The sequence below is a fragment of the Chaetodon auriga genome, chromosome 20 (assembly GCF_051107435.1).
Source record: "Chaetodon auriga isolate fChaAug3 chromosome 20, fChaAug3.hap1, whole genome shotgun sequence".
NCBI lineage: Eukaryota > Metazoa > Chordata > Actinopteri > Chaetodontiformes > Chaetodontidae > Chaetodon > Chaetodon auriga.
The window spans coordinates 9,426,674-9,453,868 of NC_135093.1; the positions used below are offsets into that span (position 1 = coordinate 9,426,674).

Genomic DNA, 27,195 nt, shown 5'->3' on the forward strand with positions numbered 1-27,195 from the left:
AAAGCCTTATGGTTGATAATTTTTTTTTTTATTATCGTGTCGAATTTGCGGTATTAATAGTCGTCGTGACTTCACCTAGCTAGCTGGTTGATGTTGGGAAACATGGCGTCACAGTGCAGCCTCTCTACCTTATTTCCTATCCAAAGTCAGCTGGAAATCGCACTAGATGAAGCTGCGACACAACAAGAGAAAGAAAATCTTGTCTACCAGTATTTGAAAAAACTAGACGAGAGAGAGGATCTGAAGATACCCGATTTCCAGTCAGGTGAGACCGCATTACAGCTCTAGACATAGCAGTTATGCTACAGTTTGACTGGAGTTTGCTAACAGTGCATGTCTTTACAGGACTGGACATGTTCATACAGTATGAATACCTCCTCTTTCCTTCTTCCTTTTAAATATTTTTTAAAAAAGACAACTCTGACGGGTTTTGGCGTTGTTAATGTGTCTTTCTCACCGTATCAAACGCCCTTTAACCACAAGTGTGACTATAAAATTCCTAGCAATCTTATTTAACGTTACTCCCAAAGCAACTGCTGATACAGTCAGTCAGATAAGAAGCAACAATTGATTCGCAATGCTTCTTTGTTTTCCGTTTAGCAGGCCTCAGTCAATTTCCCTTGTCCAAATACTTTCTTCAGGGACCAGTTTTTACTTTACAACAGTGAGTATGGCACAATGAGGACGCCATCACTCAGTATTCTCTGTCAACATGCACCACTGTAGAACCTATAGTCTACATCCAATGCAAGGCTTTGAATGCTCAATTAGTTTGAAAATTAGCTTAGAATTTATTTTAAATATTGCTAATAGCCTTTTCTTTATGACATTTTCATAAACATGATTGCTGGGCAGGCCCCTGCTTCCGTTGCCGAATATAGCACATTAAAAATGTATGTTTCTAATGCTTCATGTTTAGAGGTGCAGCATGTTGGCAGTATCTCATCACACCAGCAGATGGGGATCTACAGTAGAATATTAAATATCAGAATAAAACTGTGCAACAGACACAAGTTTGAAATGTTCCTCTCTGTATGTATTTGGCATATATGGTCTTTGGTTTTGGTTTATGAGACCACCTGAATAAGGAAGGGGTTGTGAGATAATCTGGGCGGGCATTACTGTATTGCTACATTAGACTGAAGTAAAGCAGCTGCACATAGTGTAATGACCATTTTGTGTAGCAAACAAGACCCTGTAGTCAGAGTCAAGAGAGGTCTTTCTTCTTTCTCCGACTTGGTCTGTGATTGCATCATTAAAGCTGGGAAAAAAAGAGGGATAGCCCTTTTTAAAATTATCTAACCTGTATTGAACCAGGTCAAGTGAGATTAAGAAACTTTTATCAGAAGGAGACATTGCACAGCTCGACGGCATCACAAGTAAGACCGGCTTTCAAACAGGCAGTAGAACATTCAGTGTGTAAGACTGGAGGGCAGGGTGTTTTTTCCAAGTACTTCATGCTGGATTTTTTGGCTCGGTATGCTGTAACATATTAAAACAAATGTATAGTGCATGTAGGTTAATTGTGACAAATGTTAGCAGACACAATATAGAGAGCATGTGAGTTTAATGTGGGGAAAAAAGTCAGTTTATGGCATTTAATGGCTTTATAATGCTTTTGTAGCTATGAGCCCTTCTAAGTCGCTGCTTTGATCTGTGGACCTTTTTCATAATAGCGTAAATGCACTATCACGCCTGACAGATATACCCGCACTGTAACGCATTTGCCTACACTGTGACTAAACATAATTAATAAGATGACAGCTTCATTTTCCACTCTGTGATTTGCTCCAGGCTTGGAATGGCTCAACACGGAGGGGCCTCTGTCTTTGAACAAGGAGCTGGCTGGTAAAGTGGTGCTGCTGGACTTCTTTACCTACTGCTGCATCAACTGCATGCACATCCTGCCTGACCTGCACCGGCTGGAGAAGAAGTACTCTGTCAAAGGTTTGGACTCACACTGACTTCAAAGCAGCAGTCAGCCATGTGTCACAACTTCATTTAGCTGATTTACGCCATAATAAACCTATATGATTTCAGAAAATAGGCCAATCTCCCCATAATGTCCTCAGCAAGTAGACCTCTCATCACCCTCCCACTGTGAAAATTAAGCAGACGCAAAGGCCTTAATGAGTGATGTGCAAATGAATTAATGAGTTAAATTATGGTAATCATGAGAGATGATTTGATATTCATGTGAAGTCCGTTGTTACAAGGTACCTTGGAAAACACAGTTGGTCAGAAGGGGAAACTGGAGTACAATATGTTTGTCTATTTATTTGGGTTTGGTTTCTCACATGTTCAGGTGTGCACATTTTTTAAAGGAATCTCACCAAATAGCTGTAAAAATCCATCAAGGTAGAATTAAATTGTCATCTGTGCTCAAAATCCATTTCATCAAGCACACCCTGCATGTCAGAGGCTTGTATCTAAGACAGGCACATTGGAACTGAAAGGATAACACTGATGTCATTCTTTTATTTCCTCAATAAATTCTCAATATATCCAATAAATTCTTAATTAATCCAATAAGAAGACCAACACCAACAACATGTTTTTACATCTCTCAATGCTTTGACTTCCCTACTGTCTGCGTCACTCAGCCTCTGGCTCTAGTGAACACCCCACGACGGTGTATGCTGGACTGACTGAAAATGGAAAAGTGTTCATGTTCATGGTAATGCGGGAACATGTCAAACAGTGCAACAGCATGTCTTATGAGAGGAACTTCATCGATTTTACACATCAAAGTTTGTTTACAGGTCTTTGAGAGTACAACTGCATTGTTAAAATGTGTTGTGTAAAGCCTTGTGTGGCTCCAGAAGGAGCTGTGTGAAGTCTGTGAAGTTTCTCAAGTGATGCCACATTGATCAGCGTCAGTTGGGGCTGAAAACTACAACTTTGAAAATGGGGGAAAAAAATAAATAAATAAATAAATGTGGGGGTGTGGAGTTAGAAAGAAGACATTCTGTAGCTCCTCAACTTTGAGGCTGGCGGCTTGAGGCTACGTTAGCCGCTACGAGCATAACACCCCAGTGCTGTCAGAGTGTCCTGCATCGGGTTGGACATGTCTCCAACAGGGATGATAGCCTAGCCATCATCCTGATTTCTCTCACCACCTCCACTGGGTCGAGGTGGCATCCCAGGACAGAGCTGGCCTTCTGAACCAGTCTGTTCAGTCTCCTCCTGTCAGCGGTCGATATGCTCTCCTCAGCAGATGCAGTCTGCTCTGGCCTTTCTTATATAGTGCATTTGTGTTGTCGGCCCAGTTAAAGAAGTACCTACCTGTGGTGATTTACCATTCAATAATAGAAAATGAAGTAGAGAAGACAAAATGCTGATGAGCAGAAGTTTGAGTTAAGTGGCACTCCTCCTGTGCCAGATAAAAAAAATGAATACTTCAAAAAAGCAGTATTGGCCTGCCAGACTACATTTTTAAAGGTATTCATGAGTCACACTTCAGTGAGATTCAGAGGAGGTAGCAACCTGACTGGCTTTACTGGGGGAACCCTATTCTAATCATACCTTATTGTGTGGCATCATGCTACATCATGGAAACCTGTGCAAGTTCACTGGGACCAAGAAGCTGTAGTGCATCAACTGTACTTCTCTTTTCCAAAAGCATGAGGGCCCTTATCTCAGCTGCGAAGAGACAGTTACTAAAAATGTTTCCAAGCTGCAGTGTCTGTGAGTACGGGGGCCATAATTGTACCCTGCTTTACTTCACTGTATGGCTCTTTATATAGCCACTCCATGGTCGGTCTAATCACATCCGACCGACTCTGGCATCCTGTTGACCCTTCAGAGGATCATCTGAGGAAGTTGTGCAGCTTGAAAGTCAGTTGTGAGCCAGGCGGCATACAGAGCACACACACCGCAGTGCCACCACACATTATCGCACTTACCTTATCTTTGGCACTGCTATGGGTACATTCTGTTTGCTGCTCTGGCCGGTGAGGTGTGGGAGCCACCGCGTCCAGTCACTCCCACAGTCCAACCCTCCCACACCCACCCATCGTCACTGCAATCTGTGCGGGTACGATTCCACTTGGCAGAGGCCATGGGTGATGAAATCCACTGCAGATAGTGAGAGGTTTGGAATTGTGTGTTTTTACCTCTGCTGAGGGTAGCTCAGTGATGTAATCTAAAGGAAATGTCCAACTGGGGCCAACAGACGATGGCATTTTAATTCAAATATGAGACCTTTGCATGCTTGTTATGCTTGTTATTAATTATAGAAATAAATTTACTTCAAATTAACAGCTGTTACAGTGGGAATGAGCTCAATTTAAATTCTCTTTTTTATGATTTTAATTGATAGACTACAGCTTCAGCACTTTATTATATGATTGTGTATGATTTTTATATACAATTATGTATTATATGATAGAAATAATTGTGTTTTGGGAAACATTACATGAATATTAAGGCATGCATGTGTCTCCTCATGTTTAAAGCAGTCTGGCAGTCAATAAATGCTTGCGAACTATCCCAGCAACAATGTGAAACAGTCCATTTGCTTTCATTCAGACAGGTGGGTGTGAAAGGGTTGACAGCTACATTTTATCTAATTGAGATATCGATCATGCTTGAGTCAGTGTGACTACAGTCAATTCAGAATGGCCAGCTTTGACCCTGCTGTCGCTCCGCTCTGCCTCTGTCGACATGCGGCATTGTGGGGTTTTTGAATCAAGGAATAACACGAGTACGTGTGTTTCAACAGAGAGCACCGCACAGATTGGGAAACAGGATGTAAGCTTATCGAAACATCTGCTCTGCAAAACATTTCTGTGTTATCTCCGCAAAAGGGTCTGTTCAAAATAGCATCACAAACATGGATTTTCCACAGTTTTAGACCATTCGGTTAAGTAACACTTGAACATCCGTTGGCCTTGTGTCACACAGTGTAACCAGCTACTCTCATAATGTGTATAATAAGCATAGTGTTAGGAATCTACTGAGAAAAACCAAGATAAATGCTTCGAGCCTTGAGGTGCTATGAAAGCTCAAAAAGCTCACTTACTCCTTTTTTTTTTTTTTTTATCAAATTAGCTCTGGTTCCTGAACCAGTTTCACTCGAGATCCTTGGAAGCTTAGTGCTAAAGGGAACCAGCCATCAGTTCTGAGTGGAACTGCGGTGGGCTGTCGCTACCTGATCTGCACTAGAAACTACTGATTATCAATATATTCTACCAGGTGTGTTCCACTAACAAGCAACAGGTTAAACTCTCAGTTAAGTGTCAAACCGACAGCCATTGTGCTTTTTATTGAGGCAATAAAGCTCAAAAAGTAAAAATATGTCCTGAAAATTTGGAAACAGCTAGTTGTGATTGTGAGCGCGGTTAAGTCAAAACCATTGTGTTGAATTTTTCCTGTTTAATTTCTCTCTCAGATGGATTGGTTATTGTTGGTGTACACTCAGCTAAATTCCCCAATGAAAAGGTAAGTTTTTTCATTATTCATCATCATTTTACCCTTTGGGCACACTTGTGGTTCTGCTTTCTTATATATATGTGTAATTTTGGGAGCGCTGTTAATTTGCGTATGATAGCAGACTTTGTCAACATGAACCGCTCTTTCCCCAAGCAATAAATCAAAGCACCGCAGCATTAATCTGTAATGTTACACCAGTATAAGAGTCTGGTCTTGGCAGCTCAGATGATATTCTCCTGATCTACTGAAGCTAAAATTGTGATCAGTTTGAGGCCAGAAAACATGCTCCGATTTCTAAGAAACTGCTGATAGTGTTGAACTGTCTTTATTCTTTATGAAGCTGTTTGCCAGTGTGGCACACAGTAGTACACGACAGCAGAATAATCTCTACGCTCCTGCTGCTCACCTCAGGGAAGGAATGTGCTTGATACACTCAGTTCTTTCCATACTTGTTTGTCAAAAACAGAAGTTAGTTTTTTGATGAAAGAATAACAGACTGTATTGGTGATTCTCATTTTGAGTCAGAGTTTTCATTTCTACAGATATTCTTTGTGCTTAAGCCTGAGTATCATACATCCTGTCTTTTTATAAAACATTTTCCAAATGTCCAGCTTCTGAATTTCAAGGATTTGATGCTTTTCTTTCATATGTGATTTTGGACATCTCTCAGTTTGAAGATGTCACCTTCAGCTCTTGGAAATTAAAACTTTTTTTCTGTCAAACTGATGAATTGAATAATGGAGAAATGAACTGGCAGATAAATGAATTTCTCATTTGTCTATGTTTGTCGCCAACTGTTCAAAGGTCTTGGACAACGTCCGCAGCGCCGTGCTCCGTTATGACATCTGCCACCCAGTGGTGAACGACAGCGAGGCGCACCTCTGGCACGAACTCGAGGTGTCCTGCTGGCCCACGCTGGTCTTACTGGACCCACGTGGCAACCTGCTCTTCTCCCTGGTGGGCGAAGGCCACCGTGACAAGCTGACCCTCTTTACTGACACTGCCATCCGTTACTACGGGGAGCAGGGCCTGCTGAAGACGCACGCCGTGGGGATCAAGCTGTACCGAGACTCCCTGCCACCCAGCATCCTGTCTTTTCCTGGGAAAGTGGCCATAGACAACAGCAAGAAAAGGCTGGTCATAGCAGACACCGGACATCACCGAATTCTGGTGGTGTCCTCGACCAGACAGCTGTTGCATGTCATAGGAGGTAAGAGGTAGGAAACAGGTGAATGCAGTGTAAGTGTAGTGGATATTTAATGGGCTAAATGCTAAAATGTGCATTGAATGTTCACTGGTATTCAATCCTCATACTTCCACTCTACAGCATTTTGAGAGAAAAGCACATAAATCTTTCTAATATGAGCTACTTAAATGAGTTTGGGATGGAAAAAAAAATATTGTTTTTGTTTTGCAAAAATTAGAATCTGCACAAATGAAGCAACAATATTAAACAAACTGGTATTTTTAGAGGACTCACATGCCTCAACAACCCTCAGAGGAGCCACATGGCAGTCTGTGTTGTGCCTAGACCAACAGAGAGTTTGGCAACAGCAGGGACGAGTACATGTTGGAAACTGGCACTGAGCTACATGTGGACAAAATGAGGGGGGGAATGCATTATTTATCTAGGTTGACCCCAGTCATGCCTAATCTCACACAGGATGACAAATATTTATATCTGCGCAAGAGGTTCAAAGCATCAAGCGAATCTTAAAGATGCTGCGTATTAGGACAGATTCCTAAAATACGTCTGTGTTTTTGTTCTGGACTCACAATGAGCTGCGGTTCAGACGGCTTTGTCCTCCGTGTAACCTGAACTAGAGCATGTGTTCCTGAGCAAATCCGTTACGTGCAGTAGAAGCACATTAGATTAAAGACACCACGGTCACAAATTTAAATAATGAATCCACTTACAGAAATGGAAGGCCACCTGTGCTCCAGCTGTAAATGGGCAAGTGTGCCTGTACACATCCGCTGGAGCAGGAATCTTAGCATCACCTGTCATATCTTCCCCTTTTTCCGCTGTCGAACTAACTCAAAGGAAAGTGATGTTTTTAAAAATGTCAAAAGCTTATGGAGGTACCACAGGTGCTTAATTTCACGCAAAATAAGTGTTAAATATGTGAGAATGTCGAGTCTGAAGATGCACAAATTTCCCTGCAGAGCTGTTTTAACAGTGATGACGGAGAGGATCCACCAGAAACTTAAACATCCATGTTGTACAAGGGTTTCAGTGCAGTCATTTAAGGAGCTTCGGTGGAGAAAAAAAGACTACAATACCATCATTTTCACTGGATTATCACTTCTGTCCCAGGGCCTGAGAGCGGGAGACAAGACGGCGACTTTTCCAAAGCTTCCTTTAACTCCCCTCAAGGTGTGGCCATGAAAGGAGACACTGTGTATGTGGCCGATACAGAAAACCACCTGATCCGAAAGGTAGTGCCCTAAGGTCTCTCTTGAAATATCAGCTTTTTTCTCTCTCTCTCGAGATGCTTATCTTTTCGTGTTTGTATGTTTTTCTGTCAATAAGATTGACCTGTTGGAGGGAAGAGTCAGTACTCTAGCTGGAGTGGGCGCTCAAGGCACAGACAAAGATGGGGGGGCCACGGGACCTCAGCAGCCTATCAGCTCTCCTTGGGACGTGACCCTCGGCAATGCCGGTGAGTCTTATGACGGTGCTATTTCGCTCTGTGCCTGCCTTTGTTCTCATCGCCTGACATACGCAATCCTGTCCATTTGCGCTGTTTGTTTTCTCTCTGCATGCTACAACGAGTAAACCCTGAGAGAGAGAGACAGACAGAGAGAGGTCAGCCCCAGCCTGTCTCAGTTAGAGTGAGGTGAAGGTGAAGGAGGGAGAGTCTGTTAACAACAGGAAGTGACTTTATTTCTCCCCTGTTTCAAAGACTGGGGGTGTGAATTCTGGTGTGATCACACCTTTGGAGCAGTTTGCAAGTTGCATATTAAGTGCAATTAGAGTGAACCAACAACACACACAAACACTTGGCATTGTTAGTATTATTATTATTTTCTTGAATGAAATAAAATTACGTTGTATAAAGAAAATATTACAGTTTCCAAGATTTACACGATTAATCGCAATAGATTAATTTTTAAAAAACAGCCTTTCATGATTGATTGATAGACAGTTGAATGGACTAATTATGTTATTGGAAGAGATGTTTCTAACTATAGGATCTAAATAAACCCCTTTGCCAGAATCCTCATTTTAGTCCTGCTGAAACACTTTCAGGACAAACATCAATGATAAGTCAAATTGATGCAAGTCACAAACTGTAAACTCCCTGACAAGGTCTTTCATATTCTCCCACCCTAATCCAAGACCTTCACTTCAAAAATCACAGTCTCTGCAAACGCTCCGCTTTTATTTTTTTTGGACTCGGCATTCAGAGCCTCTTCGTCATTAGTTTTAATATCTGCCACTCTGTGCCTTTTTCTATCAAAGCAGAAAGCTTTTTTAACTCACACCTTCTGTCTCTAAATTTAGACGTATGTCTTGCGTCGCCTTCAGGTGTTGATGCCTGCAAGCGTTCAGAGTGCAGATTTGAAGTCGGCCAGCAAAGACCTGTGGTCACGCAGAGAGATGCATGTACGCACACGCCCGTCAGTTGCTGCTGTATTCGCTGCATGTTTTGGAAGAAATGGAAGAGATTTTAAATTGATTCTTTGTATTCCTCACTCTAGGAGCGTCCTTCATTAGGGAGTTATTTATTTGCTTAATTTTAGAACTAGTCAAAGGACGATAAACCAGCATTTGCGCTCAATGATTATCTGGTCTGTTTTTCTCACAACTCTCTTGCCTCAGGTTAACATTGTTTACTGTTAGCGCTTCTTCAAGCCTGAGGTGTTGGAAGAGCAGACAGTTGCAGACACTCACAGAGTTGTTTGCTCTGCCTCTGGCGAGTACTGTTCTCATCAACAGTTAGTTTACGGTTTAGGGCAATGGTGATTGGATGATTGATTGTAGCCATGTGAATTTTGAATATTAATTACAGGGATTTTAGGGCAATTATTTTGCCATTACAGCCTGTAGGTAAGGGGTAATCAGTCAGACACACTCTCTGCACATGTTGATGGATGACACAACCTGCTGGTTTGCACATCGCCACATGGTCTGAGGATGTGGTATGACTCCACTAACATTGTCCTCTGAGAGTGCATCGAAACACTCGGTGCATATTCATGATCTATTCACCATGTGCATGTATAATTAAAATAGGGGACCTCACCCCTTTTGAACTGTGAAGGGCCACAGTGACACTGATGCTGGGAGTCAGGTGCCAGAATCATCAGATGCTCCTGACAGTCCACCAGATGTGATAAAGAAGGGCTGAGCTCAGTGCAGCATTAAAGATACATCGGAGATACTGTATGTGCATCCATCATGATGACGGCGTTGTCTCTGGGGGGGTGCATTTGAGGCGGCATATGGCGTCTATCACACAGGCTGCATTTCTGAGTCGTTTCTGACACCAAACAATCGCAGCTTTCCAAAATCACCAGATCAGTAGAGACACTTCTTTGGAATCATACAAAACGAATGGATTCCTTTATTTATTTTGCAGTTTTTTTTTTTTGCAGTGCACCTTTTAGCAAATATTAGCACCACTGGGTGATATTGAGGGTGACTAGTAGAGAGCCAAAAGCAGTGACACAAGCTTCCTGTTTTCTCAACTCACAGAGTGTGTTTTTGTGCACGTGTTGGTTTCTGTGTTTGGTTCATATGTGTGTAGGCGGCGTTGAAGATAACGTGCTGTGGATAGCCATGGCAGGGACCCACCAGATCTGGGCTTTGTTCCTGGCAGATGGGAAACTGCCCAAAGGAAGGTGAGAGACTGATACAGTACATGACCACCATGGCCAGTTGGCAGCGGCCATGCTTTAAAGCCACTAATAATTCTCTTCTAAGAATAAAAGGAGTAAAAAGCAAATAAAAACTCGCCCACATGATTTGGTTTATACATGCGTGTCGTACAGGAAATCAGCGATAAACATTGTGTACTAATATGTCGGCATTAATCACTAATAATCTAACTTTAGCATCTCTAAGTGTTTTCCTATCTCCCAGTGAGTTCAAGGCAGGCACATGTGTGCGATGGGCGGGCAGCGGCAGCGAGGAGAACCGAAACAACTCCTACCCACACAAGGCTGGCTTTGCTCAGCCTTCGGGCCTGGCGTTGGCCCCGGAGGAGCCCTGGAGCTGCCTGTACGTGGCCGATAGCGAAAGCAGCACCATCCGCACGCTGGCGCTGAAGGACGGAGCCGTCAAGTTGCTGGTTGGTGGAGAGAGAGACCCCATGGTTAGTGTGCAACTGACCATTTCTTTCTTCTACTAGGCACTTTTTAGTTTATTTCTTTACTTTTCAGCTGGTTTGTAGCAATTACCTTTAAACAGACCAGCCACAGAGCTTAAAGTGCATCCGAAGTGGTTTTAATGAACTTTTCCTTTTGGCTAATTTAAGGTCCATTAGTTCTCTCTTAAATAGTCGGGGTTTTGTTTTGTTTCGTTTCTGTAAATGGAGACTTTCGTTTCTTTTTAACGACAATGCAGTGAACAACAGCTTAAACAGAAGGTAGAGTAGAATTTAAAGCTCGAGTGCTAAATGATCATCCATCTCTTGTTCAAGCCCTCGCCACACGAGTTCACACAATGCTGATGAAGCCTATCACTTCCATGTAAAGCTGTCCATATTTTCCAGGATACCTGATTTTTAAAATCTGGTGTCTGTGGTGACGTTTCCACACTGGTGCGCTGGACGTGATGTGTTTTGCGTCAAGCAGCAGTGATTGGTTTGGCCATATGGCGGCGCCTATGGCGTCATAAGCACATCGACACTGTTTGTGTAATTACTCTCGCTGTCAAAGGAGGGAACAAAAGTTCCGCACTGCAGGTTTAAAGTCCGTTCTCAAAAGAAGACTGCAAGTACTGAATAAGCTCTCATGCAGTACTTTCAATGATAATGTGTCCTGTCGTTGTGACTCTGCCACCATTCATCAGCAGCAAACACAACCTGGAAAACCTGCACATTAATCTACCACATGTGCAGCCACTGAAAACACTTCAACAGTTCAACCTTGTTGTGAGCAGTTTCATATAGGAACTGTTTTCTTTCCACCAAGCGTATCACTACGCAGAAGGAAGCATACATCTTGAACAAGACGTTCATGACAGCGGGGGATGTGAGCATTAATGGCGTCCTCCTCGGCTGAGCTGTAAGGTTAGCTAGCAGTATCGGTTAGCAATAACTTAATCTCCACAAAGTTAACAGTGTCAGACTGGGGTTAGGGGAGTAGATGCCTTCTAGGCCCATTATATTTTAGAGAGGGCACAAAGCTTTCGATAACTGCAAGGCAATCACAAGGTTTCAGGGCCTTTTCTCTATAGATAGAAAGTATTGATTTAAGAAAAAAAGCCAGGATTAAACACAGCCGCTGTTGTTTTGTTGCTGAAGCCTGAAGCTTGAAAGTACCACCAATTTTTGGTGGTACTTTCATGTCCTCACAGTCCTTCTGCTGTAGTTTTTTTTTTTTTTCTTTCCTGCCACATTGGTGTATTTTTGGAAAGTCCCAAGAGCTCTAAAGCTTGTAGTCACACACAAGAATGGGGAGTAATTAACTGGAGAGTCATATACAGTTTATTCAGCTAAGCAATGAGTCAGCAGAAACCATTAGCATAGTCTGCTGCCCATAGACGTTTGAGCTGTTAAACTGAGACAATCAAACGTAAAACAGGGTCTCATGTTTGCACGTTAATTGGCAGTACGCTTTCATCAACGTATGTTCCATCCGGACATCATTTGATAATTTCCAGGCTCCTTGATTTTTTATTTTATTTTTTTTAAATCACTTACTAAGCTGCTGTCTTTTTTAGGTCATCTATATCTATATTCAAAGGTCAGCTTCAGTGTGACATCATAATGTTCTGCAAAAACACTTTTCTGGCCGTTATTAAACACCATGATCGGGAACAGAAGGGGAGACTGTGACCATAGTTCACATTTGGTCAGATACTGAGTTGGTGACACTGATCCTGGCGTCCACCTTGGAACTGTGCTGACTGGAGAGATCGTCTGTGCTGCTGCCGGGTTGAAGATGTGTGTGAAGCATCCATGTTTTACAGTTTGTAGCTTCTTTGCAGCAACATCCATATTTGAAGCATTGTAGTTCGCCATAACGTTCCCCTTTGTAATATTTCAGTGACATTTATCATTTGTGTTACCACACTTTGTTCAAAGCTTCTCATATACCTCAGACTCATCCAGCACAGCACAGTAACTAATGCGATTTAAAGATATTGTAATCTTTCTGGTGTTTCTTACAAATGTGGCATATTGATTCTTGTGTCACTGTTCTTGTGTGAATTATTCAAAGACCTTTGAAGATAATGAAGCCGATGTTGCTTTCATGTTTTGAAGTGTCCTTAAAATGAAAACTCCTCATTTACAGTATATGAGCAAGGCCTCGGCTTGGAGTTTCATAAGAAAGTCCTGCACCATGATGCTTAAAAAGCCTCCTGTCTTCAGAGGTTTGGCTTCTACATTCTGTTCTTTGACCTATGTTACGGTAGACATCAGTGTCACAAGCTGCAGTATGAGCATCTGTACGCTTCTGTCTCTTCATGTGATCTCTTCTGAAACTTTTGTCTCCTTTGAACCAGAATCTGTTCGCTTTCGGGGATGTAGATGGAAAGGGGGTTGATGCCAAGCTGCAGCACCCCCTCGGTGTTGCCTGGGCTCCGGAACAAAGCCTCCTCTATGTGGCCGACTCCTACAACCACAAGGTACCTGTTGCATGTCACAAGGCTGTAGTTCAAAGCTGCAGTGTGCTGACATGATGCCTCTGTTCATCATAATGGATTCCTTTAGGTTGCTGAGTGCATGCACAAAGTGTGTATCTTCTTTTGATCTAAAACCATAGGGAGCACTTGACTGTTTTTTTTTTTTCTTTTTTAATAACCCTTTTCCTTTTGTTTGACTTTGTTTATATGCCTGTGTGATTATGTTCAGATCAAGGTAGTGGATCCAAAGACAAAGCAGTGTAGCACATTAGCAGGGACCGGAGAGGCCGGAGATGCTTTGGGCCCTGAGTTTAACAAATCCTGCTTCAATGAACCCGGAGGGATCTGTGTTGGAGACAGCGGCAAGCTTCTCTACGTGGCCGATACCAACAACCACCAAGTCAAAATGCTGGACCTGGCCTCCAAGACCGTCTCTGTGGTAAGACCTGTCTGTGCGCCTGAGTGTATGAGCTCACTTCCAACCTTGAGAAAGCACTTTACAATTCGTCTACGTGTGTGTCATTAATCTATCCTAAAAGCTTTTGTAGTAGAAGAGTTTGGATAGAAGGGTACAAAGAAAGGACGTCAAGTGTCAAGAGCGCTCTCATCGCTCCCCTTTAATCCAAACGTCCAAATATCTCTCCTCTCCAGTTCCCCATCTCCATGGACTGCACAGACTCGGTATCTTCAAAGCCTTCGGGTCCTGCCAAAGCCCCCACGCTGCCTAAATCAGCTGCCAGGAAAGAAATGCCACCAGTGACAGTGTCTGCGGGCCAGACTCTCATCATTTCACTCACTCTGTCGCTTCCAGAAGGAACCAAACTGACTGAAGAGGCCCCCAGCTGCTGGGCTCTCTCAGCTGAGGGTGAGACACAGTTCGATCATCGTTACAAATGTCACCCATGTAAATGTTTTATTCACATTTATCCCGCAAGTACATTTGACTTCATGCCCCTGAAAGGCATCTTGACTCGCCCCTTTTGCTGTCGCTGCTCCCGTCAAGTTTTCCATTATATGCAGTTTACAGTGATAACAGTGGCAGATTTCACCATCTAAATTCTCAGTCATTTCTGAAACAGTGGCTGAATGATCACACACATCGGTCAACAAAAGCAGGTTAGCCAGCTAGAGAGCATTATCTCCATGAGTTGGCTGAAAACTACCATATGACTCATTTCGAAGCAAAGGACCCGATGAAAGTGTTTTCAATATGCATTCATTGGCCGTAAACATGATCTCACGCTAAAACACTGAGGTTATTCATATATAAGAGAAATAAATGAGTACCATTGTTTTTGGATTGCCACACAAAAGTTACCCCAAGTATCACAGACAGACCAGTGTGAAAAGGGAGAATTTAAGATCAGACAACGAACACTGTGTTAGCATTACTGCTGTAGGTAGCACGCTAGTTAGCTGGACATGCTAAAGCTTGCAGGACACGTTCAAACGCTTATCAGTTCTTCACACTTTTGCTCTCGAGCCTTGGGTTTTACAAAGGGTAAAGGAGAACCAGCGCAAACTCTTTGTATACCAAGTATTGCCTTTGCTGCAGCTCCATGCTGCGTCTAGTTACGCTTGGTTTAGCGAATACTACGTTCTGAAAAGACAGCTGTATTTGACAAAGACGTGATTAATATCTACTGTGTAAGATTCATTGAGGAGAGGTGGAGGAATTTGAGCAAGAGGACGCTCAGGAAGTGCTCGTGAAAACAGATGAATCCCATTTCCACACTTCAGGAATTGGCTACCGTAGTGAAGGTGCATTTGTCATGATTAATTCATATTAGGACAGGCCCTGCTGTTGTTTTCAGTAGGTTCAAAAGTGGGCAAAAAATCTTCAGTTGCAACCCAAACTTGTTCTCTACATTTGTATTAACCCTGCTCTGGATGTGAGCCTCTCAACCTCTCCCACTTGGCTTTATTTTGGTCGGTAATCCACGATTCTGTCAAAAAATAATGGAAGTGAATGATGCTTAACCTTCATTTTCACTGTACAACAAGCAGATTCTCACTGTGCCGGCCCACGTCTGGGACTGCTGGTTCTCATCTGAGGGACTGAAGAATACTTAGATCAGTTTGGGACTCTTAAAGCACCAGTGAAGGTTTGACGTGGCATGGACAATGTAATATATGGGTTTTTTACTGATTAATACCATTGAAAGGGCTTTGTTCAGAGTTCTCAAATTATAATCAACAGTCGTCTGACCCTGGGATCGAGTGTGAAGTGATTTGAGATATGTGGTCAATGGTCCGTTCATTAGGTTTGGAACAAAAGTGTTTCCGTCATTGTGAGCGATGCAGCATGCAGTCAGCCATATCAGCGGGCTATTTTTAGAACATTTCGATAAGACGACATGCCTTAGTTCACATAATTAGCTACCAGGCTATGTTACGTGATCCTCCGCTGTCCGATTATATGCAGTCTAGACTTATGCTGATCACATCAGAGCAGAGGCAGGAATTTTAATGGATCAAGTTAGAAGTGCGCGGCCGATCTAAATTGTTTTTCAGTGGCTTTTTAGAAATGGCTTCCCTGGGACCTCATGTTAGGCATCGGCTTCATTAATCACCACTGGCATGGATTTGACTGTCTCTCCAGCATAATATTTTCTCACAGTTGAAGTTCTGGCTTTTTTGTTTCGACTTTCATTTATCTTTCAGTGTCCATGTCTCTTTCGATGTGTGTTTGTTTCTAAAAATATCCCCAGTGGTTCAGTGAATTCATGTCCTCACCCTGTTTGATTCAGTACGGCTATTCGGGTTTGGGCTGATGTTGAAGAGGACTCCATTTAGCAGCGCTGTGTAATGCTCAGACATGAGCGAGTGCGCCTTGCCACACTCAACCATAAATTTAGACGCCAGACAGATATTTTCATACAGACACATTTGTCCTTCACGACGCGGCACATTGGGAGTGATCTGCGTCCAAGCGAAGGACTGATGTGTTTTTTAACTATGCTAGCCGTGCATCTCTGGGGATGGCAATGTCAGTCAGTTGGTCGGTCCACCGCTTTGGTGCAGGCTGAAAAAACAACCATGGGATGGATTGGTATGAAATTTTGTGTAGACATTCATGGTCCCCTGAGGGTTTGTCCCAATGACTGTGGTGATGGCCCAGCTTTTCATCTAGCACCACCAGCAAGTTGACACTGGATGGTTTACCATGACATCTGGTGACCTGTGGTGATTTCCTAAATCTTTATTCAAGCACCAAATCAAATGTTGAGTTGGCATTGCTAAGCGAGCATGTTAGCATGGTGGCATTAGCATTAGCTGAAAGCCCCTCTGTGTCGAAGTGCGGCCTCTGCTGCAGCAGCATGGCTGCTGACTCTTGTTTGTAAGACTTCATGTGTTTCCTCATCAGTCAGATGTCAGACATCTGTTTGGCCTCTTTGATAACATTAGGACTGGAAAATTCAGTTTCCTGTTTTTTTTTCCACAGGTTACGAGTGGCTGCTTGAGAGCTCGGCGGTTACTGGTGACATCGTGGATCTGTCGAAGCCTCTCTCCATCTCAACCAAACTGCCAGCTGTTCTAAAGGACTCAAACAGCAATCCAAGCCTGACTCTGGGTGTATGGGTGTATTACTGTGTGGAAACAGGTAACACGTGTATGATGAAGGCAGCCTCCTTCACCCAGCCTCTTCAAATAAGTGCCAAACCTGGAGAGGAGGACGTCACTGTGGTGTGGGCTCATGCCTTCTGAAACCTCTTAACTGTTTTAGTCACCACAGAATCAACACTTTCTGTGTTGTTGAAACATCAGTTGTACTTCTCAGCTCAGCTAACGCCTGGTTTGTTCATAGTTCTGGGAAAGGAAAAGACAGATTGTCTGACAGTCATACAGACCTGATTTTCAGGAGAATTACATTTCAGACCACTCAGAAGCCCCCCAGTAGTGTGCTTTAATATCATTGACTGAGTTTGACAGTTATTGATAAGAATTTAAATAGTTATATCCCCAGGCGTCTTGGAAACTATGCAACTATGCAACTGGCTGTACCAAGTAACTGTAAGAAAACACAATTTTTATAGATAAAAGTTACCGTCTTATCTATAAAACACTCAAGGGACGACAAGAATGCAAAAAAAAAAAAAAAGAAGGTATTCTGTGGATTTAATGAGAAACCTAGAAATTATGATAACCTAATTGGCAGGTGGTGATGACGGTGTCATGGATGAGTAGACAAGTAAACAGATTTAATGATGTTCTGCAGGATTTGAAATACTTTCAAATGTTGAAAACAAAGTAAAAGCTGAAATCTCTGATCGGCTTCATATTTTCACCTGAACCACCAGATGGATGGGAATTTCAAAGACGGGCTTATTTACATTCAGATGTTGTGCACCAAATATTTTTCCCCCCTACAACTTCCAAGAAGTTCTGCTTCAGAAATTGTCATAATTTTCCATTGAGTAATGATATAGTTTGAGTATTGTTTCGTGCAAACAAGTAACTAGAGCAGCGGTTAGCACCGGGACGGAGGAGGGTGTAGAAGAAAACATGGAGGAAAAATAGTGAGTTCATTCATTTATTTAATCTAATGGAGACGTGAAAGCAGAGAGAAGCAGCTCCAGCTGACTGGATCACCAGTCAGGCTTCAGTTTTCTAGGAGATCGTACCTGATGACAGACAAGAGTGAGGCTTTTTGGGAACCAGTCTAAATGCTGAGGGTGTCATTATTCTACAGCCGTTACATTATGTAATCAACATGTACTTCATAATGATATGTTAAAGCCAAAAAACGTGTCTGTTGCTAGTTTAAGGTTCACATATTCACAATTATTATTTGCTATTAGCATGAATGTTGCATATTGGCTCTTTAGTGGACATTATAAACACTTATTAATGCCTCTTTCTGCATGACCATATTCTGCAAGTACCAGGCCATTAACTAAGAGTTTTCCCTCAATAACCTCCTAATTACTGCATATTGATAGTAAGTAAGGAAGTTGTTCATCATTTATCATTTTAATGATTCTAACTTCCAGAATAAGGCATTAATAAGTGTTTTATAATGTCTTATAAAGAGCCTTTATGCTACAAATATGCACGCTAATAAGCAACTAGTTAATGATGAATATTTGAGCCTTTAATGTAAAATGTAGTAGGAATAATAAAAAAAAAAAGCTGGTATGTGATTCACAGGAGGAAAGACTAGTTTTATTCTGCCTTTGCTTGCACAAGCATTGCTTTTAGATGCTAATGTCGTTGCAGTTTCTCGAAAATATGATGTTGAGAACCCAAGAGGCTTTCATGGGATGAGAAACTGAAATGCTCAAACCTTTGCTTTTAATCCTGAGAGGGTGAGGAGAAGTTATCTATGCACAGACTCCATCTTTTTTTTTAACCATCAGTAATATATTAGAAATGTGATACTCCAGAGTGTAAGTTCACATCTTCACTATATATATATTTATATGTTTGTGTGTGTGTGTGTGTGTGTGTATGTGGTTGCTTCGTCTCCATACTGATCGTGTCACCACAGATTGAGTAGTCTTAAGCTCACTGTCTCTTAACGGTTACACTCACACCTTAAAGCTTTGTTCTGTGTCTCCGCTCTTTGCATGACTGATTATACTTTTGATTATCATTATTCATAACGCAAGAGGCTCTTTTGATACCGTTAATGAAATATTGCTCTTATCTCAGTAATGAATAAAGTGCCTGTTTTCGATAAGGGAAGCAACCTCCAGTGAACTGATGCCGCAGACTGACTGCAGCTCGTGCACCAGGAGGGACTTTGTATAAAGAGTCTTATTAAAATCTCACCATCAAGCATTTGTACACTCCATTAGATGCTCTAATAATGCTTTACCGTGATATGTTGTGTAATATGATGTGATATTATGGACGTTGTTATTGTCATTATCCCTTTTTTGTTTGCAAAGTTACGAGCTGTTTTGAGTGTTTTGATAATCATCGCTGTCATCGCGCCTCATAACATAATTGTGCTCTTCAGACTGTTTTTATTTGGTTTGGATCACTCGGCCCAAGTGCCTTCCACGGAGGCGTTACCGTATGGATGGCGTGAAACCGATGACACTTAAATCGTATCAAAAGCAATAACATTGTGTTCCTGCAATGGGAGAAATGTTTTATTCCCACAAGTTATTTATTTCGAATGGAAGTTTTGCCAGTGCGCTTTCTCAGCTCTGTTATCCCTCTGGCATTTTTAATGAACAGTAATGAGCTTGAGTTGCTGCTGGTGGGCATTAAGTTCCTCACATTGTTTTCCAGCTCTCACTTGATTTTCTTCTCGCTGTATCGCCTTTTCGGGCACATTTTGGCACGATTTGGCCTCTTCAGGGGGACCTTGATAACACATCTGCTTCTCAACCCTGCACTTTAAAATGCAACCAAGCAAGAGGAAACTAATAAAAGAATTTTATGTAGTCTGTTTTTTTTTTTGTGTGTGTGTGCGCTGAGTAGGAGGTTTTGTTTTCCTTCAGAGAGCATTGCTGCAATTCCATACAAATTCTTCTCACATTCCCTTTACATATTTCCAGCCTTTGAGAATCAAGGTAGCCTCAGTGTAATTACTACATCAATACACTGAAAGGCAGCAGGTCTGCTATGTGGGATATTTCACTAATGAGCCAGCTCCCTCTTAAATATGTCACAATGCAAGCTGACCTCAGACAACACTAAATACGGCTCATATGTGCCATTCTTTGCACGCGCATCGGCCTCAATTTTCCTCATCATACTGAAGTAACAGCCGCCCGGGCTGGTTCTCAGTCATAAACAAAGTTCTACTTGCAGAAGCAAGGCTCCATGTTTAGAGTCATGTGACAAAAATCAGACTGTAGTGGGTTTCTCAGTCTGCTAAGAGTTATATTTACATCATGAAAAGCGATGGAGACAGTGTTTTACTCCAAGAGCAGCAGTGGTGGAGGAATATTCAGAGCATTTACTTAATAAAAGTAGCAATACCAGACTGAAAAAACATACTACTTAATATTACTTCACTTAAGTAAAAGTATCTAAGTACTATCAGTAAAATGGTCCCTGTCAGTGTTTTATTATTATAGCTGATTACTGCTGTAGTTGTTTAAGGTTTAGATCATTTTAATTACTCTATATACTGCTGACTAGTTTAATCTACAGCAATGCATCATTTTCTTTAAGAGCATCATGTGTTTGGAGCATCGCTGTCCTGTGAGAACCACATGTCTCTAAAAGGTCAACCTTTCATGGGGTCAGAAAAAAAAAAAAAAAAAAACAGCTTGTTTTCAGTTTTGGGACGATGCATTTTCCAGCTAATTGAAGAGAGTTTTAAATGCAGGAGAATTTGGGGGAATACTCAATCAAAGTACAAGTACCTTAATTTTTTATATCATTTATATGTAATATGACAAATGGAAAAAAAGGTGCTGGAACTAAAGGATGCTGTAAATGTCACCTTTGCAAACACCTATTGTCTACAGTTCTGGTGAAGCGTACTTCTGTCAGCACATGAGGGATGCATAAACACAGCACAAAGAGTTTCCCATGCAGGGAGGAGGCACCTGAGGTGATAGAGGACAAAGATAAGGCTGGCACGCTTTTAAATTTCACTGACTGTCAACAGCTCCCTCGTAAAGACCAAAACAGAGCCTGCTCCTTTCACCTGAAGACTTTAAAAAAAAAAAGTTTCATGTATTTAAAAAGGGTTAAATCATTCCCTGAAACAGCTACAGTGTATATATACAGGGACATTATTTCTCAGTATAATCAGTATGTCATTATTATTTCGTCTTTTTGTAGGATTTGTTTACACACTGTTGGGTCACACTTTATATTGAGGTACACATCTTCAGCTCAGTAGTTCCTTATTTGCATGCATATTAGCAGCATTAGTCATTATAAAGTACTTATTAATGCCTGCCTGTTATTTCCTAAGATCATTATTCATGTGTATGTAATTAGTGTATGTGTAATTAGGAGGTTATTGTGGGAAAAACAAGCATTAACACAAAAATATTGTGTCAGTGTCCACATGCAGTCATGCATATGAAGCAAACTAGGTTACATGATTGCCATGAGACACTGCAGAATGACGTGAAAGCACACTGAGGCCGAAACACTGTCAATAACAACATCAGTCACAAAGGAAGCAACTATAGCGCATCAAAGACCTGCATTTCCTATCAGCACAGGATTAATTCATAGCACAAAATATATCAAATGCATTATTAAAATTGTAAAGAGTCCAACGTATGAATCCTCCACAACCTCCTCTCTCACTCCTTTTGCCCCCCCCCCCCCCAGCCTCAGTACACATGTGCCAAACGACAAACATCACCAGGGAGCATGCTAACATATTCACGAGGATAAAATACTGAAGACTCTCACAGGTCACGGGTGTCATCAGGAGTTTGCCAGGGCTACCTCCTCCTCCTCCTCCTCCTCATCCTGTGGTGATATAACAGATTAATATTAATATTCATTTAAAAGAAAGTAAATCCCTGGAGTAAGCCACAAGGGTCCTGTGTCTGAGCGATCAGATAAGAGCCTCCATGGGCACACAGCGCCTTTCAACGGCACAGAAAAGGCTTTTAAAACCTTTCTCAAAGGCTTGTACATGACACTCATATGACACATGGAGCTGGAGTTAATTGTTACTGACTTCTTTATTTAGCTGCTCATAGAAAGCAAAAAATGAGCTAAAAGTTAAAATCATAGAGGTTTAGTGAAGAGGACCATCAGTTTGAGTACATTTTTACTTGCAGAAACGTTAATTCATTCTTGGTTCTGGCTGAGTGAGCTCCATTAAGATCATGTCTAAGATAAAATATGATTACAATATTTCCTGTGTGTGTGTGTGTGTGTGTGTGTGTGTGTGTGTGTGACAGCGCAGGAGGAACTGAAAGAGAGGGAAAGGGAGGTTTTATGCTGAATAGAGCTGCTGCAAATGCTCTCCCACTTCACCTGAACACGTCATGCCAGTTTGTTTGCTTCTGCCGCTTCTCACCCTCCCATCTCACCTCTGCTGAGATCAAAATCAGCTTTGACCTCTGCCTCCATCCCGGCGTTCAAGCTGCAGAGTCAAGTTGTACCTGCTCTTCCTGCCTTTGTCCCTGGCAACGCAAAGCTCGCATGAAAGCATGTGGGAGCTGCTGTTCAGTGGTCGAGAGCACTTTGCGCGGCTTATTTTTGTGAAAGTGAGGGAGCAATTGCAGGAGAATGTGGAAAGTTGAATTACAGCAAAGAGGCACCGATGCTATAAATGTAGCAGAGATCAGTTGCCAGCAAAGTTAAGGAAGTGTTTAAAGCACTGTTTCTGAGATAACAGCTTTTAAAAGTCTGCTCATTCTGCTTCAAATGCATCCTCCATCAGTCCACCCAATTTACAAGAAGAAAGCTTTTTTTTTTTTTTTTATCACTTTGCCTCTGGTGTCAGCTCATGCAGGTACTTCTGGTTTTATATGCCTGTTTCTCACCCAGTGCACATCACAGCACTGACTTTTTAAAACTTCAGCAGCGTGTGAACTGTTTTCATTGGAACGACTTTATACCGAGGAAATCCCTGTGAAAGCACGGCTGGAGACCAGTAGATGTAGGCCATCAAGCAGTGGCCTCGATTTTTAGAAATACTGAGGTCACAAGACCAAATCCTCTCAGGGCACCGTAGATCAAGTCTGTAAATTTAATTTCCCACATTATTACGAATCCATTTTCATAAAATGGTTGATGAAATTAATATTGATTGCTTCGCTTTTTAGTTATTATAACTCCCCTTTCCTTGATGGTATATGTAATTCGACTTGTATCACTGTGTGACCTTTGTGGTTTCAGCAGATGAGAGTGATTAATATGATAATGTACACATGGATGGGATGTTGAATGTTGTATAAGTCAACTTTAAATTCATACAGTATTCAACCTCCAAATACCTAATGCCTATTTAAATCAGCCCATTAATCCCACCATGTGTGAGTTCTTTAAATTATACAGAACAACTCCTGCCAGGTTGCTAAAACTCCAATGAAACTTTACCAAATGATTTATTAAGCATCACTTATAAACCCTGTGCAGAAAAGTGTAGCTGTGTTTAAATCCAGGGAAATCTGGGAAATAATGACCACTAAAGTATTAATCTCCTGAAATGGAGCTGGCTGGATTGTTCAGTTGCTCCAAAATCAATATTGTATAAAAAAAAAAAAAAGCTGTTGCTGAAGCCGGGTTAAGATGACCCTCCTGAACCAGGACTTGAAGATCTGCGTTTTTGAGAAACCCCTCAAACCTCAGTGAGAGAAGCCTGCTGCCCCTCCTAACATGTAGGTGGCGGCGGGTGCCTGAGGTCTGGCTGCACTCTGAGATGAGCTTTGTTATGTTGGGTCAGGTTGGGTCACAGCCTCTGGCGCTGGGTCATCGGGTTCACAAACAAGGCATGCTAATCAGCACTCAGGACAAGGAGCGGCATCCATCTTTGTGTGCAGCCCGTGTGTCACAAGGCCGGCACGAATGCTTTCACGTAACTGATCATCGAGATGTCTGTCGTTGGGTTCTTTTTTTTTTTTTTGCAAGCATTGCCTCTCAGAATCCAGCAGGGGATGTGCACATAGAGGCTGCCGTCATTCCAGCATCGCTTTCCTCACTGTGTGGCCGTTAATATTTGAATAACTAATAGTAAAAAGCAAAAACCAGCCAGTTCATGCATGATGCTCCTCAGCCTCAGTGGCCACTTTGACCAGGGCAATATAAGATGAGATACTCCTCTACTGATGCACCAGAGGAGAAATTCGAGCACTGCAGCGGCACAAGGACAGAAAATAGTACAGATCAATAGAGAACCAACTAAAGAACTTCACAAATAAAGAATAAAAAAGCATAAAAAGTTGATGCTGGGTGGTTCAAAGCTCTGAAACCTCTTCAGTCTGATCCTACAGATGATAAATCATCTTGATTTATGTTTTACATTGATTTCAGTGAGCTGGAACTGACCTGAAAACTATGTTTCTGTATATTATGAATAGTTTGGCTGTTGGTCAAACCCTGTTTTATAGTCATCATAAGAAGTTTCATGTAGCTGCTGAAGTAAAGGGCAGATCTGTGGTTGGGCCTGACCTCATGGACGTGGAATGTATTTTTTTGTGATAAAAATATCAAATCGACAAGTGGGAAAACAAATCTTATTTATGATGGCGAGTGATGAAAACAGGGAAGTCCCCTGTAGTTCATAGTGCCGCGGTGGGCTTTTGGATTTCCATATTTGGCTTCTCATGTTCCCAAAGCCTGGCAGATTTTTTGGACAGATAACAGTTTCAGGTGGGATGTGGTTCCAGAGCTGCTCGTCAAAAATGCCATGGGAGTGTTGTTCATGTGCGTTAACCTAAAGAAGGGGCAGGAAACGGAGGCTGAGCGTCAGGTATTGTTTTGTTTCTCAACTTCATCCTCGGGACGATGTGTCCGCTGAGCCGCGCTGATTGGTCCTGGGGAGCAGTGATGTCACCGCCGGTGCAGCAGCTTGCGCAGGCTGAACGCGAGAGAGGAGCTCCAGATGGAGCTGGCGCGCGACGGGAGTAAAGCCGTGGCTCGTGCGACGCGCAGGAGAGGCTGCCTCGCGCTGCCTTGATGAACTCGACCTGGACCCGCACACAGCGCAGCAGCCCGTCATGGGGGACGGTGGCGCGTCCTCGCTGGTGAGCTTCCAGAATGGCTCGGGGAGCGGCGCGTCGGACGCACCAGACTCTGCCGACGCCGCATCCGAGCAATGGATGGCGGGGATGAGTCTGGTGATGGGTTTGATCGTCCTGTGTATCGTGTTCGGGAATATCCTGGTCATCGTGGCCATAGCCAAGACGCAGAGGCTCCAGACGCTCACCAACGTGTTCATCGTGTCGCTGGCGAGCGCGGACCTCATCATGGGGCTGCTGGTGGTGCCGTTTGGCGCCGCGCTCGAGGTGCGTGGCTCGTGGCAGTACGGCTCCTTTTTCTGCGAGTTCTGGATCTCCGTGGATGTCCTGTGCGTCACGGCCAGCATCGAGACCCTGTGCGTTATCGCCATAGATAGGTACGTGGCCATCACCTCGCCTTTCCGCTACCAAAGCTTGTTAACCAAAGCCCGGGCAAAAGCGGTAGTGTGCATAGTCTGGGCTATCTCTGCGCTGGTCTCCTTCCTGCCCATCCTGATGCACTGGTCCCGGGACAGTGTGGACACAGACTGCTACGACGACCCCGAATGTTGCGACTTTGTCACCAACAGGGCATATGCCATCTCCTCATCCATCATATCTTTTTACATTCCTCTTCTGGTCATGATATTTGTTTACGCCCGCGTGTATAGAGAGGCGAAAAAGCAGCTGAGGAAGATCGACAAGTGCGAGGGCAGGTTTCACAACACCTTAACCGGACTGACCTCCAAGTGCAAGAAGAGGCCGTCTAAAATCCTGGCGCTCAGAGAGCAGAAGGCGCTCAAAACGCTGGGCATCATCATGGGGACTTTCACCCTGTGCTGGCTGCCTTTCTTTATAGTCAACGTCGTGCGGGTGTTTTGCGCAGAAGTGGTGGACAAGGACCTTTTCGTGTTCCTCAACTGGCTGGGGTACGTGAACTCGGCCTTTAACCCCATCATTTACTGCCGGAGCCCGGACTTCAGGAAGGCTTTCAAGAGGCTGCTGTGCTGCCCGAGGCAAGCCGACCGCAGGCTGCACATCAGCTCCTGCGACCTGTCCCGGTGCTCCGGCGGATTCGTCTCCGCTCTGGAGCCCGGCACGCTGGGGTTGTGGTCGGATTGCGCCGGCTTGGACCACAGTAACAGCAGCCTGGTGGGGACCGCGAAGCTGTCTCACTCTGAATCACAGCTGTGAAGGAAAACATAAACTTTTGTTCAGGTGGATTACAGCAGCGGAGGGGCAGGTGGTGACACAAACAGGCGTTGACCCCTTGAGCATGGTTTTTTTTTTTTTTTTTTTCTTTGGGAGAGGTGTGCGCAAGAGCCGTTACGTATAGTCCAGTGAGTGGATCCATCAGTTGTCTGCAGCAGAGAAGTCAAACATCAGGCGACATCACCAGAAATGCATTTGAAAGCCATATTTTTACAAGAGGCATCAGGACCAGTGTTCTTTCCAAGACGCGCGAATCTCTCCAAGACAGTTTGGTGCTGAGAGATTTGATCCAATTTGCCAAATAATATCGGCCATAAAAATGTACTGAGGTGGACCTGATGAATCATGAAGGGTTCATTCACTTAAAACAGGATCCAGTGACTTGACTCCTGCCAAAGAGCGCACACGCTCCTGCGAGTTGGATCATTTCTTATTTGATTGAATCAGCAGTTCAATGCTACAGAAAGAGGAGGAGGTTAACGTTTTAAGGGGAAATGGGTGTCCTGTAAGTTAACTACAGGTTCGGGGGGGGGGGGGGGGGGGGGTCACATTTTGTTCTTAAGATGACCGCTCAGGCGCACCGTAATAAACTGGCTGTTATTTAAAAGCGTTGGACATGAACGAGGCATTTGTCAGAGTCGTGTAGTGCTCACAATGTGTTTTACCTCACAGCCATCGACAAGTGCAATTTGTACGGCAGGTATTTGTTTATATTAAACATTTATGTAAAATAGATGTATTTATTCCGCGCTGTCTTTTGCAACTAAGAATGTGGACGTGGGCCTGAGTCCCACGCCCTTTGTACTGTACATATTATAGAATGTGGTGTTTAGCACTGAAGTGAGGAGTTTGTCCTTTAAGCTTTACATGCTGTTGTGAGGTGGTGTGTTGACTCCTGTGAAATAAAAGGAAGTTTCATTGCTGATAATGTTTGAGCTTTATTTGGAATTCTTTTCTATTAATGATTTTACTGGCATAGCTTTTACCCCACATTCGGTAATCATTAAAAATGCTTGAGGCAAAAAAAAAAAAAAAAGAAAGAAAATCTGTCCTATTGCATACTGCTTCACTCACAAAGAATATAGGATGAAAATAAACAGCAGGACTGAGGTAAACAAGGGTTTGGCAGGATTTGTGCCGGCTGATGTG

At 42.9% G+C, this 27,195-nt stretch overlaps 2 protein-coding genes across 2 annotated transcripts; both read left to right on the top strand.

The window, feature by feature from the left end:
* Positions 1 to 79: 79 nt before the first annotated feature.
* nhlrc2 (NHL repeat containing 2) lies at positions 80 to 19,629 on the top strand. The gene is made up of 12 exons (XM_076760125.1): positions 80 to 265; positions 1,795 to 1,947; positions 5,393 to 5,442; positions 6,238 to 6,643; positions 7,751 to 7,872; positions 7,967 to 8,096; positions 10,188 to 10,281; positions 10,523 to 10,754; positions 13,112 to 13,234; positions 13,461 to 13,670; positions 13,883 to 14,096; positions 16,677 to 19,629. The coding sequence occupies exons 1-12, from the start codon at positions 91 to 93 to the stop codon at positions 16,937 to 16,939; spliced, it is 2,172 nt and encodes a 723-aa protein (XP_076616240.1). The 5' UTR covers positions 80 to 90; the 3' UTR covers positions 16,940 to 19,629.
* Positions 19,630 to 24,669: 5,040 nt separating this feature from the next.
* adrb1 (adrenoceptor beta 1) lies at positions 24,670 to 26,974 on the top strand. Its single transcript, XM_076760817.1, has one exon. The coding sequence runs from the start codon at positions 24,835 to 24,837 to the stop codon at positions 26,026 to 26,028; it is 1,194 nt and encodes a 397-aa protein (XP_076616932.1). The 5' UTR covers positions 24,670 to 24,834; the 3' UTR covers positions 26,029 to 26,974.
* The last annotated feature ends 221 nt before the right edge of the window (positions 26,975 to 27,195 follow it).

What these genes read in the sequence shown, in the direction of transcription:
- adrb1 (XM_076760817.1), top strand. Translation starts at nt 24,835, where the DNA reads ATGGGGGACGGTGGCGCGTCCTCGCTGGTGAGCTTCCAGAATGGCTCG.
- nhlrc2 (XM_076760125.1), top strand. Translation starts at nt 91, where the DNA reads ATGTTGGGAAACATGGCGTCACAGTGCAGCCTCTCTACCTTATTTCCT. An exon ending in GCTGTTGCATGTCATAGGAG is followed by an intron (nt 6,644 to 7,750) that starts GTAAGAGGTAGG and finishes CTTCTGTCCCAG; the next exon opens with GGCCTGAGAGCGGGAGACAA. An exon ending in CCTCCAAGACCGTCTCTGTG is followed by an intron (nt 13,671 to 13,882) that starts GTAAGACCTGTC and finishes TCTCCTCTCCAG; the next exon opens with TTCCCCATCTCCATGGACTG.